The sequence below is a fragment of the Alnus glutinosa genome, chromosome 6, assembly GCF_958979055.1.
Source record: "Alnus glutinosa chromosome 6, dhAlnGlut1.1, whole genome shotgun sequence".
NCBI lineage: Eukaryota > Viridiplantae > Streptophyta > Magnoliopsida > Fagales > Betulaceae > Alnus > Alnus glutinosa.
Window position 1 is genome coordinate 23,348,928 of NC_084891.1, and position 14,434 is coordinate 23,363,361.

General features: G+C 36.7%; 2 protein-coding genes across 2 annotated transcripts; one reads left to right on the top strand and one right to left on the bottom strand.

Annotated features, from left to right (window-relative positions):
* The first annotated feature begins 1,296 nt into the window (after positions 1-1,296).
* Positions 1,297-8,486, top strand: LOC133871017 (14-3-3 protein 7). The gene is made up of 7 exons (XM_062308352.1): positions 1,297-1,637; positions 2,500-2,806; positions 3,187-3,274; positions 3,396-3,505; positions 3,595-3,743; positions 7,203-7,237; positions 8,146-8,486. The coding sequence occupies exons 1-7, from the start codon at positions 1,571-1,573 to the stop codon at positions 8,149-8,151; spliced, it is 762 nt and encodes a 253-aa protein (XP_062164336.1). The 5' UTR covers positions 1,297-1,570; the 3' UTR covers positions 8,152-8,486.
* A 316-nt stretch (positions 8,487-8,802) lies between these two features.
* On the bottom strand, positions 8,803-10,985 carry LOC133871016 (uncharacterized). Its single transcript, XM_062308351.1, has 4 exons — positions 10,014-10,985; positions 9,400-9,492; positions 9,249-9,316; positions 8,803-9,140 (listed from the first exon to the last, which is right to left on the bottom strand). Exons 1-4 carry the CDS (start codon positions 10,641-10,643, stop codon positions 8,969-8,971), a joined length of 963 nt encoding a protein of 320 aa, XP_062164335.1. The 5' UTR covers positions 10,644-10,985; the 3' UTR covers positions 8,803-8,968.
* Between the last annotated feature and the right edge of the window lie 3,449 nt (positions 10,986-14,434).

Sequence of the window (14,434 nt, forward strand, 5' to 3'; positions counted from 1 at the left end):
TGCAAGTATAAAACAAACAGAAATGGAAATTCTTGACCTTAAGGTGAAGAAAAGGGTTGTGGTTAAAATCGGCAGCTTGAAAGCTGTTGGAATGGAACGGAGTGGATCCTAAGTTGTAATGCTGGAGGAGGAGGAGAGCCCATGGTTGAAGAGAATACTCTGCGACGGAACTGGTCACACTGAAACTAGTTGGGCTTGGGCCACAACAGGAGGACCCCACAACGATGATGGTATCGGGTGGAGAGTCTGATGAGGACATTGACAGAAACAGCCTTCAGATTCCAAAAACAAATAAATTAATAAAAAGCGGAGGAGGGACAGCTGTGAGAAAGAGGAAGGGTAGGAATAGAGGAGGAGAAATACTACACGATACTTTCTTCTGTCCCTCTTCCGTCTTTTCGTCGGGATAATGTTTTCATCTATATTCGATTATAAATTTATTCTTTTAAAATGCACGTGCCTGAGGTGCCTCTGGTATGAATGTTTAATAGAGTAAGTGATTCTCAAGTATTAAAAATATATTTGATAATTATATGTATTTGAAATGCGTGTCAATTTAAAATATTGAATTTGATTTGTTCAAAAAATAAATATTGAATTTGGAAAAAAAAAATTCAACCAATTTAACGAGAAAAAAAAATAGTCTTATTTAATAACGGTTGTAATTGATATTGAAATTGAATCATTTTTTTTTTTTTTTTGTATAGATATATTGAAATTGAATCATCTATTTTGAGGAAAGGATTTCTTTTCTTTTCTTTTTTTAAAAAAAGAGTGAGAATGGACAACACATCTAACATATGGAAATTGGAACCTATACACCATGTCAACCTTGGCCACGTCATTCATTTGGGTGTCTAGGTAATTACTTGCTTGTGAGAGCCCAAGAAGAAGAAGAGGCGAAAATTTTTTGAGGTTCATTTTTTTTTCTTTTTCTTTTTATTATTATTATTATTTTTATTTTTCGATATTACTTCAATAACTCTTTCAGTGGCCCTTGCTTATTTGCTTACTATTTATTTGTATTTTTTATATGTAATTTTCGTTTTAAATTTGCCGTTGAGAAGTCTCCTTTTTGGGTCTTCTAATTCTTTATTCTTGTATCCATTCATAATTTGCTTAGAAAAAAAGAAAGAGTTTGGCCCACGGTAATTGCCCCGAAGTTTGCTACTGGAATTCCCTTACGTGAAATTACGATTGCTGGAGCCCACAGCATCGGTAACGCCTCTCTTATCAAACAGCCGTCAGCGCTCGTTCCAGTCAACATTACCCCCCATGCCCCATGTGACCCTCGCTCACGCCTAATTCTCATCCAACGGCCATTTCCTCTCAAATCCCAGCACCAACGGCTGAGATCTCACCTCCCGAGGATCCAAAGGGTTCGCAAAATCCAAGCCCCATTTCCCACCGTTGATCATACCCCCACCCTTCCAAAAATCACATCCAACGGCCCGATCGCCTAGTACCGCATATCAGAAAGCGGTTGGCAAAATCAAAGGCTTGCGAGAGAGAGAGAGAGAAGACTGAATAGAGAGTTGCGCAGAGAGAGAGAGAGAGAGAGAGAGAGGCGATGGAGAAGGAGAGAGAGCAACAGGTTTACTTGGCGAGACTTGCAGAGCAAGCCGAGAGATACGATGGTATGATATCTGTGGATCTCTGTCGGTTTTCTTTTTGTTCTTGATGAGGAGTTTTGGTAATTATTTATTCATTTCGATTATTATTTGTCCGATCGGTGTTGTTTAATCATGTAAATAGTTCTGATGTGTTTTACGAAGTGTTTCCCTAATGGATTTTTTACTACCGAATCCAACATAAACTAAAATTTAAAAACTAAGATATTTGGTGAAATCTGATTAAATCCTTAAGCAAAAATCTCTGAGAAGACGACTTGTAGCTTAGTTCATCGTAGCTCATTTTTCGAGATAGCAGATGAGAAACAACTCTTCGGTAAAGTGAGCATTATGGTTTCATTTCCGTTTGGAATTTGAGCAATAATAGGTTAGGAGAATACTACTACTATAAATGTTTGAAGACAGCTGAAGAAAAGGAAGGTATCGTCTATGAGTGTTTTTCCTCTCCCTTGTCTTTTTCCAGAACAAAAAGAAGCGTTGGTTATGATTTGTGATTTACTTAGCATTTGACATGAGTTGATGTAGATGTTGGCGAGTCGCACCCAGTGAAATGAGTCTGTTCATCATACTTCACCTCCTTAGAGAATTGTTTTGAGTATGGTTTTGTGAAATCTTTCCTTTTCGTATTTTGGCGCGGTGTTGTTTGTGGCACAAATATAGCTATTGTTTGTGTTGATAGTTTTTATCTTTTTCTCAGTGATTACATCTATGAAAAACGAAGTTGGGTCTTCCAATATACTTATCAAAAAAAACGAAGTTGGGTCTTTATGTTATTTGGGGCAATAGCGGGCGTTGCCTAATTCTCTGACTGTTGATTTTATTGTATGTTAGATGTGATGGTCTATTTGTTTGTATTTTATTGTTGCAGAGATGGTTGAAGCGATGAAAACAGTTGCTAAATTGGACGTGGAGTTGACAGTGGAGGAGAGGAACCTGGTGTCTGTTGGGTATAAGAATGTTATTGGGGCAAGAAGGGCATCATGGCGGATATTGTCTTCCATTGAACAGAAGGAGGAGGCCAGAGGGAACGAACTGAATGCGAAGAGGATAAAGGAGTACAGGCAGAGGGTTGAAGATGAGCTTGCAAAGATCTGCAATGACATATTATCAGTCATTGATAAGCACCTCCTTCCATCTTCCTCAACAGGGGAATCAACTGTTTTTTACTATAAGATGTGAGAATTCTTTTACTGTTCTTCTACTTATTTTAGGTGGCAGAGGTACTTTGAAATAATGACCTATTGATTATCAAAATAATAGCATTTTTGAGTGGAGATTAATGGTTTCAAACCATTGAACACTAATTCATGCAGCACTTAATACAGTTTGATTCTTGGGCAATGATGAGGATGAAGAATTTACTTGCCTTTTTGTGTATACATTTTCCATATTGAAGGGGATATTGGTTTTGGAAGTGCTTTATCTTGATATTCTATATTTCTTTCTTCCACATATTCTGTGATTTATGCAGTTTTGGTTTGTATATGAAACATGTGTATTTGTTCGTGTCTGAAAAATACATCTGCACTGTGATCCTTATATTTCCCTGTCACAGGAAAGGAGATTACTATCGATATTTAGCTGAGTTTAAAGGGACTGATGATCGTAAGGAAGCTGCAGATCAGTCACTGAAGGCCTATGAGGTGTGTTTAGTTTGCTTCTCTTGCTGAAGCTCCTTTGATCTCCCAGTATTTCACTTTTTTCCCCCTTTTATGTTTCCATTATAGTTATACATTGCTATCTGGGTTTCCTCTTATGCTGCAGGCTGCTACAAGTACTGCTTCTTCTGATTTGCCTCCAACTCATCCCATCAGACTTGGCTTGGCTCTGAACTTTTCTGTTTTTTACTACGAGATTTTGAACTCCCCTGAGAGGTTGACATGCATCTCTCTCGATTTCTCGTCTTTTACTAAAAGTAGTAGTGCCACTTCTGAGTTTGTTTAACTGTGTCTGGATTGCGCAGGGCCTGCCACCTGGCTAAGCAAGCTTTTGATGAGGCTATTGCTGAACTTGACAGTCTCAATGAAGAATCCTACAAGGATAGTACCCTTATTATGCAGCTACTTAGGGATAATCTCACGTTGTGGACTTCAGATCTGCCAGATGAGGGAGGTAATTGTCTCTAATCTCTCTCTCCCTCTCTCTCTCTCTCTCTATCTTTATCTCTGTGTGTGTTTGGGTGGGGCGGATTTTGAGCCTTGTCTTAACTTAAGCATATTTTCAAATTTGTTGATTCTTTTTTGTCATAGTTTCTGTTATTGATAATTTTAAGGTTTGATGGAAGGAAACTTTACCAGCATTCAGCCGAATATGGGTTCTAGCATTACTTATGTTTGTTGTACTCCAATTCACCTAAATATGATGCTAAAATCCTTGTTGGCTTTTGGCTGGCATTCTGACAACCTTTGGTTTAAAGTGAAGGGAATCTGGGAGAAAATTAGTCTGGGTGCAAAAGAAGGAAAAAGATAAAGAGCCATCTTGTAGTTGTATGGTTCAGACTTCTTATGGGGTTTCAATTTTTTTGAGCAAGGTCTCATGTAAGAAGTAGGCTATAAAGATTGGATGAGGGTCATATTGGAATCCCTCTTCTGCTTGGTTGAGCTATCAGACTATAGAATGATTTGGATTTACTTGGTATTTCACAATTCATCTTTCTCAGTGTTTTTACGATGAAGTATACACAAAATGGGATCCGAAAGTATTTTGTTGTGGTTAATCTTTGCAGTGGACACGCTCATAATTCAAATTTTGATTTTCAATATGATAATTCATATAGAACCTTTTAGGATTGTTTTTGTCATAGTTATGTGGCGGCATGTGAGGCATTTGTTTCAAGATTAGCCTTGAAACTATTTCCAGGCCTGGTGCCTTGGTATGCAATTCATAGGATTGGATTTCATGTGCCTAATGGAGTGTTATCTTTAGTCGTGTTGGGCTGTCTTGAGTTATGCCTAGATGAATAGTAGACTTGTTTGCTTGTTGGAGGGGGTTATTTGGTAGCCATCAGAGTGCAACTGTATGGAAGATGGTGTCTTCATGCCTTTTGTGGTGTCTTTGGAGGGAAATAAATATTAAAAGTCTTGAGAACTGCAAGAAGACGGTGATGAAGCTTAAGTCTCTCTACTTCATTACTCTTTACCTTTGACAGTTGTGTTTGTCTTTCCTAATTTGCTTAGTTTTCATGACTTTGTTGTTTTTTTTCTTTCTAGCTAAGTGTTGCTCTTGTATACTTTCTGTGTATCTGAAATGTGCTTTTTACTTTTTAATGATATTTCAATTACTTACAAAAATAAAATAAAAAAGATTGGATTTCATTAGGTTTTTGCTTTTGTAGAGATAAACTTGAGGGGCATGCACTTTACGGCCTAATGTTCATTCCAAAAGAAGGGACTACCATCAAATAATTGAATAAATTTATTTTGTTTGAATTGTCCAAAATGTCAACTTAGTTTCATTATTATTATTATTATTGTTGTTGTTGTTGTTGTTGTTGTTGTTGTTGTTGTTGTTAAATTTGATTGTATTATCTATTATCTCTCATTTTGTAACAACTTAGAGAAAGCACTAACCTCATCGGCACTTTCACTCCAAAATGATTAATCACAATTGAAGTTGTCTAGAATCACTTATAAAACCTAGTCTCACCTAGTAATGAAGAAATGTAGGACTTAGCACCCATGAGTGCCTTTATAATTCACACACTCTGTGTGGCTTATTCATCTTCTCAATGTGAGACTGCGATGTTACAATCTCCATCCTTAAATCCCTAATGTTCTCGTCAATGCCACATAGCGTTACTAGGTTGCTCTGATATCATTTGTAACGATCCAAGGATAGCGTTAGCTACATTTGTGTTATCACTCAAAAAAGACTAGTCAAATTGCAATTGGAACTCCCTAAAATCACTTATAAAGCTCAGCCTTACACATTAAGAAACTAATGTAACACCTATGAGCTTTTTAATAATTCACTCTATATGGGCTATTTATTTTTCCAATGTGGGACTAGAGTGTTGCATTCTCTCCTCCCCTCCCCCCCCTTAAATCCTTGATGTTCTCGTCAAGGCTATGTCATGCAGTGTTCCAGTACCATATGGCGCGACTAGGTTGCTCTGATACTATTTGTAACAACTTAGGGAAAAATTGGTTGCTTTGATAACATTTGGAACGACTAGGAAAAGCTCTGACCACATCTGCACTATCAATACAAAAGGGCTAGTCAAGCTACAATTGGAGCTCCCTAGAATCATTTATAAAGTCCAATCTTACCCAATTAGAAACCAATGTTAGACTTAGCACCCATGAGCTCTTTAATAATCCGCACATTCTATGTGAGACTAGAGCGTTCCAATCCCCCCCCCCCCCCCCCCCCCCCTCTCCCTCTCTAAATCCTTGATGTTCTCGCCAGGGCCATGTCGTGCAGTGTTTCAGTACCACATAACGTTATTAGATTGCTTTGATACTATTTGTAACGACGTCAAGAAAGAACTAACTACATATGCACTATCATTCAAAAAGACTAGTCACAATTGGAGCTCCCTACTTCCTAGAATCGCTTATAAAGCTGTCTCATATAGTAATGAACTATTGTGAGACTTAGCACCCATGAATACTTTCATAATCCATACACTATGTAGGCTATTCATCTTCTCAATGTGAGACGGAATTGTTACAAATGTATTAGTTCCACACATATCTATGCCAATGCTTTGATACTATTTGTGATGGTTGAACTACCCCGTATACAGCATTTGATATAGGTTTCCGGATATGGAAATCAATCATTTTGCTAGTTGTTTTCTTTGAAAAATGGAGTGATGCCTAAGTTATGCACCTAGAAGTTTTAATACTTGTCTAGTTTTGCTTTCAAGCTATCAGTCTTTGTTTTTTATCACTTACCTAAGAAAAATGTCAGTAGGCATCTATTGTTGTTGTGGAATATAAAAATGCCACTAAAAGAGGGAGAGGGGAAAAATCATTCTAAAGATCTTCAATTTTTTATTAAAAGAATTTAAGAAGTTAGAACAGGATATTTTATTGACTTTCTTTACTACACCTTGACTGTGGCAAACCTAGTCATCAATCAGCAGAAGTATTTTCTCAGAAAAGGGACAGACAATTCATTCTTCAGAAAGTTTTAAATGTATAAATGTTTTTCTCCTAAGCATGCTCTACCCAGATTGATTCTTGAGATTATCGGGCCTGCACGGACTCAGCTTTCTGCAATATGCAATCTAGTCCCGTTATAAAACAATGATAGCTTTGGAAAACTTAAGTCTTTTCGAACCTTCAGCAACTTGAATTTGTGCTTTTCTTGATATGTTAGGTTATTCATAGGCATCTTCATCTTCCATAATTGCATTGTGTCCATCAAGTGTTACGAAGCTTATGCTAGGAAACTGATGACAAACATGTTTAATATTGTGTTGCCTGTTTATTTGAAGAAGCTTATTCCCTTTTGATTATGTTCTTGTAATATTGTGTTGCCACTTGGTAATATAATTTCCTGGAGTTTTTGGTTCTATGAATTTTACATTCTGAATCCTTTTATTTTGATTTGCTAAACTTGCAGGTGAGCAATCGAAAACTGATGAAACTCAAGCGGAGGTGAGATATATTTGATTTCTATGCAACTTGAGAAAGAAAAGGCAATTGTTTTTAGTTGACAAAAGAAAATAACCTTCGTGAGGCATAAAATAGTGTACTCTTTTTATTTGCGTAAATCATTTTTCGCTGCTCTTACACACTCTCGGGCAAACAATTGTGAGACGGCCCCTTATGGGATCTACTTGCCCAAGCAAGTCTCAGGTTTTCCGAACACCTGTTTGGGCAAGTGGGCCCCACGATGTGCTTTTTCCTATGCAATTTTTGTTACGGGAAAGGTGGTTATGATTTTTTTATTTAGGCATTCTAAGAACTTATATGGCACAACATGAATCTGCATCGTAAATCACAAGCACTTGATACTAAGTACACAATGTGGAAATCTATAAAGTTTTTGTTAAATAACTAGAAAACTAGTTCCAGCACTACTTATTGCATTTGTATTATTTTAATGTTGATTGATGATTGTGGTACCATATTTGAGATGATTTGTCACATTTGCATGGACGATGACGATTTGTTTGGAGTTTGTAATATATATATATATATATATATATATATATATATATATATATATATATCATTATTGTTAGTCAATATGTGTATATTTTAATTAAACATAATTTTTAGGTTGATTTTTCTAGTTGTTTTATATTAATATTTTTATGTTGTGAATAAAAGTTGAAATTTATAGGTTATATGTGATTGAATGAAAATTTAAAAAATATTTGTTGATTTTCCGTACAAGCCAAATGCCGGAGAATGTTTTCAACTGAAAGCATTTTATTGAAAAACAATTTTAGTTGGGGGCCTTAGTTTCTTTTTCAAATTGATTTTGTTTTCATTTTTGTCCCTTGGATTTTGTTGTTTTCTTTTTGGATCAAAATTACTCACAAGCATTAACTTTGCAGAGTTAGTTGGGAAAGATTAATTCTTTGAACCTGGGTTCGACGAGGGAGGAATGATAGGGTGTCTGCCGGACTCATCTCCTCACTAGTAGGACAGAATTGTGACTATTGGCTTGTATTATTATCTGGTATTCTAAATATTACCATATCTGCTACATTTGTGATTGTGATGGATATTTCTATTGGCATGATTTACCTTGTTAAAGTTGCCCATTATGAACTTGAGCTGCACGATGTTAGGCTGCCTCTTACCTTTTCCGCTTATCTGTTGCAACTGATTGCTTCCCCTTGTTAATTGGATGCTTGGTACATGGACCTGAATGGTGTTATTTTTGTTCTTTGAAGTAGCCAACTTGGTTTCTGTTCAACATCCAAACACATAAATCTGATATTTTTTAATTTAATTTGCCATTTTACAAGAGAACATTGATTACTAATAAGCAGCTGATTCTAATTGTAGGATCTCTCTGCAACTGATCTTGATTGTAGGAAATTAAAATTGCCTCTTAAGGTTTTTTAGGTCATCTACGGTGAATATAGTTGATCTGGACTGATGGTAGCCAAGTATGCAAGTGCTCCCAGGTGGAAGCATACGACATTATATTTATGGGAAACTAGATAATTTATTAATTTCTGATATTAATGTTGCTGAAAATGAGGTATCCAATAGGACCAATGCCTGTGCTTAGTGCGTCACAAAGTTATTTCCGGGAAAATAAGAGCAAAAATACATGACTGTAAGTGAAAAATTACACGTCAAGCCCTCGGACATAGAATGAACTCCCAAAGGTTAATAACATATCTTTGTTTATGCTCCCTTGTATGTTTAAGTCAGTTGGGGCTTTGATGCTTTGGGGGCGGGGTTAATGGAGGCTGCTGCCGCCGGTAAATCTACCAGAAAGGATGTCAAGTGCTTGCAGAAATCCTTGGGTTTCTCGACATTAAAGGCGTGTCCTGCATTCTTGATGACTACCAGGTGAGCATTATCCCCCAAGTGCCTGCATTTCGGTAATACCCGGTTCAGGAAAAAAATAGAGTACCTAAAGTTCATACAGTCGATCAATCAAGCTTCGAAATCAAAATTAGGGGTCAAACTTAGGGTGGACCTTTTTAATCTGTAAGCCAGTTCCAATGGGAATACTTGATCATGCTCTCCCCATATTATCAACGTGGGCTGCGTGAAGTGAAAGAAAAATTATCAGCCAATAGACCTTTGTGGGAGAATAAGAAGAAAACAGAGAGAAAAAAATGTCGAACCTGCGGAATTTTGTGAAGGTCTGAAAGTTTTCGATCTTTTGGAATAGCTCGGATCAAGTCTCTCTTCTCCTCTACATAGTCCGTGCACATTGCCTGCCCATATCATTATATAGCACTGAGAGCAACTCCATGCGAAACTTTGCTCAAACTCAATGCGAAACTTGGCCACGCCATGACCCCAAACGTTCAACTATTTTCTAGACTTAACAAATCCCTCGTCAAAGGATCGGTTTGAATTTACTGTTTTAAAACGTGTAATTTATAAAAATAACAGTTTAATTTTTATCTAAAATCGCATTTTCATTTTTCACTGGCAAAAAATCAAACAACCCAACTTTAATAATACCCACGTGTCACCAAGTTAGCGTTAGAGTTAGAATAGAATACAAGTTTCTAGATGTGTCATGTGAGTGCGATTCCAAGTTTTTCATGCTGACTTGGTGAAATGTGATTGGTCCAAAAAGATGCAACCAACGTGCGATTCCAAGTTTTTAATGCTGACTTGGTGAAATGTGATTGGACCAAAAAGATGCAACGTTTTCCACGCACAAGTTTCGGAGGGTCAGATTCAATCAAAGATCAAAATAGAAGATAAGAATTAGAAGATGGCTTACGTCAATGAAATCGGCGAGCAAGCAAGAGGGCAGCAATCCCACTGGAGGAGGCCTGAAAAACGTGTAGCCAGTCAACTCCCTAAGCTTTTCGGGGGTCTGCGGCACCAAAATCTTGGCCGCCTCCTCCAAGTTGGAGACCTTAAAAACTCCTCCCCTCAGGTCCTTCTCCTCCATGCACACCCCGGCGCAGCATATAACCACTTTCTCCACCATCTCCTTATACTGCCACGCTATGCTGTACCCGACGAACCCGCCGTAGCTGAGGCCCACTAGGCTCAGCCTCCGCACCGAGTGGGCCTCCATGACCCGCATCACGCACTGGGCTTGGAACGACTCGGTTCGTTCCGGCCGAGTCGTGACCGAGTCCCCGAAGAAGACGAGGTCGGGGACGTAGACGTTGAAGAAGGGGATGACGTGGCGGAGGACATCGACCCACTGCCATAATGCGTTGGCTCCGAGGCCGTGGATGAGGAGAAGGTTGGGCTTGCTCTCTCTGCGGGCCTTGGGGACCCAGCAGTGCATGACGGTGCCGTCTTTGAGGTCCGTCACGGTGGATTGGAGTCCCCATTTCGTGAAAGCGGATCGATGGCACCAGTTCTTATACTCCGTGAAGCTGAAACACTTGGTCATTTGGAAACTATTTGTGTAGTAGAAACTAGAAACGCGTGCACAGATAGATAGGACAAGAGGGTGATCGGGATTTGCTCATTTTTTTTCTTGTGGTGTCCAATCACTGATGCGATGGACTTTTGTTTTACTCTTTCTGTGTGAAAAAGAAAGAAGAGGGTTGAAGATAAGAATTGAGGCGGATCTGGGTTTTGGGTCCAGGGATCGAGCTGAATTTTGCGCGTGGTGGGGGGAGTAAAGGATCAAAGCCAGGTTTGGTACGAAATTGATAGAAGAAGAGTAGTGTAGTCAGTAGAGTATGGCAGGAACAATAAATTAGGTGAAGTAAATAAGCCTAGCTACTCCAATGGAGGCCGAATTCTGATGGTCCGTGCTTTTTTTATTATTAATATTTAATATAATGATAAACTCGGAAGTTTTTCTTTTCTTTTCTTTTTTTTTTCAAAGGCAAGCTTTGTCACATCACGTGTTCTATTGTTTATCATTGAACGTGGGCTCGTGGTTCAATACAAGGACGGGGTTACTTACGAATTGTCAGTCTGAGTTTTTAATTAACTCAGACTGCTAAAATCCAATATAGATATAAAACCGAGGCTGTGCTGGGAAACTTTAACGTGTTATTCATGTGATGTGACAAAAAAGCTTGGACTTTTATCACAACTCAAGGCAAATCAACCATTTTTATGCTTGGCTCAATGGCTTTGGTGTTTTCGAAAAATTATAAATATTTTTTATATTCTCATTTAATTATATTAGTAGGATTGTAAATATAAATGCGGAAGGAATTATTATTAATATTACATAATATAGTTATCTTCAGGGGTGGAGTTAAAAAATTTTGGTGAGAGTAAGGTTAATTAAGAAAGTTAAATATGATTAAGATAATTAAACATGATTTAAAAAGTAAGTATGTAAAATAGACAACAAAATGTGATAAGGAGGCAAGGTAATCAACTGGTAATCCGCTTTACTAGAATGTAGTGCAGAAAAATTTAAGAATATGTGCACAATTTTGAAGCGTACAACAGAGTATAAAATAATAATTTTAATAATTGCAAATGTATTATTTTAACAGTAGAATACACTTACAGAAATTAGTAACAGCAGAACATATGAACAGATTACAAGTAGGAGCTCGAGAGCATAACAAATTACAATAGCAAAGGGAGGAGTAGGAGAGACTTTAAAGAAAACTTGCCTATAAAAGCTTCTACCTCACCCCAAGAGGCTTGATCCTTTTTATAGGCCAAATACATAGGGTAAAAAGTAATTTTCACCAAAAAATAATGCTATGAACAACGAATAATGTTATGAGACTAATAAAGCTGTCGGAACAGTCAATAGTGCTGTGTTAGAATATTGTAGCCATGTGAACTTCGCAACGGTTATCAAATTGTAGAGCAATAAAACTGTTCGGGGCAACCAATAATATCATTTGAGTGGTCTTGGAATCACAAATCATCGAGTCCAATAATAGATCTTGGGAATTAAGAGGGTCATGTCCAAACAAATTAGGATCATGACTTTAGGAGATTAAAGCTTCAAAATAAGCATAGTCCTCATCATCATCGTCACTATTGCTGATATGTTTTAAGAACAATTTAAACATTTCCAAATCCTTTTTTGAAGGTCCTGTCTTTTTATTGGACTTTGAAGAATTGGAGGAAGTAGCAGCAGTAGACTTCTTGTCCATAGTAGAGGGAAGAAAGACGCCTGGAGTTATCACTTTGGTGGCGGCAGGGGGGCATAGTAGGAGATGCATCAAAGAGAGCTGTTTTCTTATGAGCAAACTCCTTGTTAACAGTTTCAACAATTATATATATATATATTCCATCTATATGTACGCGCGTGTAAAATAAAAGCAAATAAGTCTTAAATTTAACTTCATACTAAGTTATAAGTACTGTATACAAAAGTTACATGTCTGTAAAATCATCTTTAAAAATAATTTTCTTACGAATACAAAAGTGTTATAGTTTGCTATAGACATATACAAGAAAAAAAAAATCCAAAAAATAACTTTGTATCTCATTCAAATTGTGCTCAACGACGGTTTTTCATAGAATAAAATTAATTTATTATCATTTTTGTAGTGAAATCTTTAGATATTTCTTTCTTAATATAAACTAGCAAATAATATATTAGAAACTCATATTTCATTCTACTACGTAATCTAAGTTTTATTAGTAGAGTGATTTTTTTTAAAGGGTTGAATTTCATTTTTGTCAGGACCATCGTATGATTAACCCTTAAAAAACATTTTTTTTTAAAAAAAAAGTTCTAAATTTTTTTGGAGGGGCCATGCACGGGTGAGGGAGGGGGGTCGAGAAGGGTCAAATACCCCCTCTCACATCCCAAAAAATCCTCTTACCCCTATAGAATTTTTCCGAATTTCATATTTGCCCACCTTCAACCAATCAACCATTTAATGATAAGGGGCAAATATTTTATAAGAGAATAGGGATACATGGCTCATTTCGATGAATTTGTCATTGTTTCAGATATTCAGTGTTTTGGAATTAAGTTAGACTAATAAGGTTGAAAGATGATGATTTTACTTTTAAAAAAACGCATCATTTTAAACTTTGTTTAACCCAAAACGCACCGTTCAAATAAGCAAGAGCCAAGAAATATAGCTGACAAACGAAAAATGTCTAGTTTGGTAAGTAATTGTGTTGTGGAATATTTGTTTGAATAATAATAAAAAATGATTGATGTGATATAAAATTTGAGAATGTTTTATAGAAAAGTGAAAAAAAAATTATTTTGTAGTGAATTTTTTTATTTGAATAATATTAAAAAATTATTGATGTGATATAAAAAGTATAAAAAAATTAAAATACTTTGTATTTAATATTTTTAAAAGAAGTGAAAAAAAATAGAAAAAAAATGAAGGCACTTTGCCAAACTAGCCCGTCATTTGTGTGGCTCAGCTTTTTGCTTCCCTCTTAGTTGACCCTTCCAACACGCAACATCATAGTCTTCGGCCTCTTTTGATCTCCGCTGTTGAACTGCGTGGAGTTTCTTTTGATGATGTGTACCCCCCTAGTCTCCACCGTTGGATTACCCAAGGTCGTAATATTGACTATAGATATATAGCCCTACTTTTGACGTGTCCTATGTCATAATCTTGATGGGTGTAGGCCTGCTTTGGTGGTGCGACGCTATTTATACTGACATAGAATGGAATGGCATTTTATTTTTCTTCTCTTTTCAAACGTAATTGACAATCTGATTTACGTTGCTATTTTGGAGTACCCAAATGTCAAAGGGACCAAGTCTAAGGTTTGGGTTCATCAAGCAACGTATATAAATAATAGGCTAGAATCCTCCCCTTGTGTTCACGTACGCTCCAAACAGTAATAATTTTTTTATTTTCTTTTTAATTTTGACCCCTCTGACCCAAAATTTTAGTTCCACCACCGGGGCCATGGACCCCCCCTCTAAGTGCCTCTGCCCAATTGCCCTTGGTTATCATTTATAGGTATCTACCTTTGCAACATGCGATTACTATTCGTATTTGAGTAGTTATGGTAATTATTATTCGTTATTTGCATGTGTGATAATTAATCTTCTGAGACTTATTTGTGTCTTTATTATGACTTTTTAAAATATTTTGGACCTGCCTTTAGTGTTTTTTATTTTTGGATGTTTTAGTGTTTTTAAAAGCCCTAATGTTTTAGATGAAATCCATGTCTATTTTGTCTTCCAACTTCAAAATAACAAACCTAAACATATGAGATTAAAAAAAAAAAAAAAAAAAAAAAAAAACCGGCCGTACAAAATCCAAAACA

Coding starts and splice junctions, on each gene's coding strand:
- LOC133871016 (XM_062308351.1), bottom strand. CDS start 10,643: ATGACCAAGTGTTTCAGCTTCACGGAGTATAAGAACTGGTGCCATCGA. Junction 9,317..9,399: donor ACCTTCACAAAATTCCGCAG/GTTCGACATTTT, acceptor CACTTCACGCAG/CCCACGTTGATAATATGGGG. Junction 9,141..9,248: donor CTGGCTTACAGATTAAAAAG/GTCCACCCTAAG, acceptor ACCGAAATGCAG/GCACTTGGGGGATAATGCTC.
- LOC133871017 (XM_062308352.1), top strand. CDS start 1,571: ATGGAGAAGGAGAGAGAGCAACAGGTTTACTTGGCGAGACTTGCAGAG. Junction 3,275..3,395: donor AGTCACTGAAGGCCTATGAG/GTGTGTTTAGTT, acceptor CTTATGCTGCAG/GCTGCTACAAGTACTGCTTC. Junction 3,506..3,594: donor ATTTTGAACTCCCCTGAGAG/GTTGACATGCAT, acceptor TGGATTGCGCAG/GGCCTGCCACCTGGCTAAGC.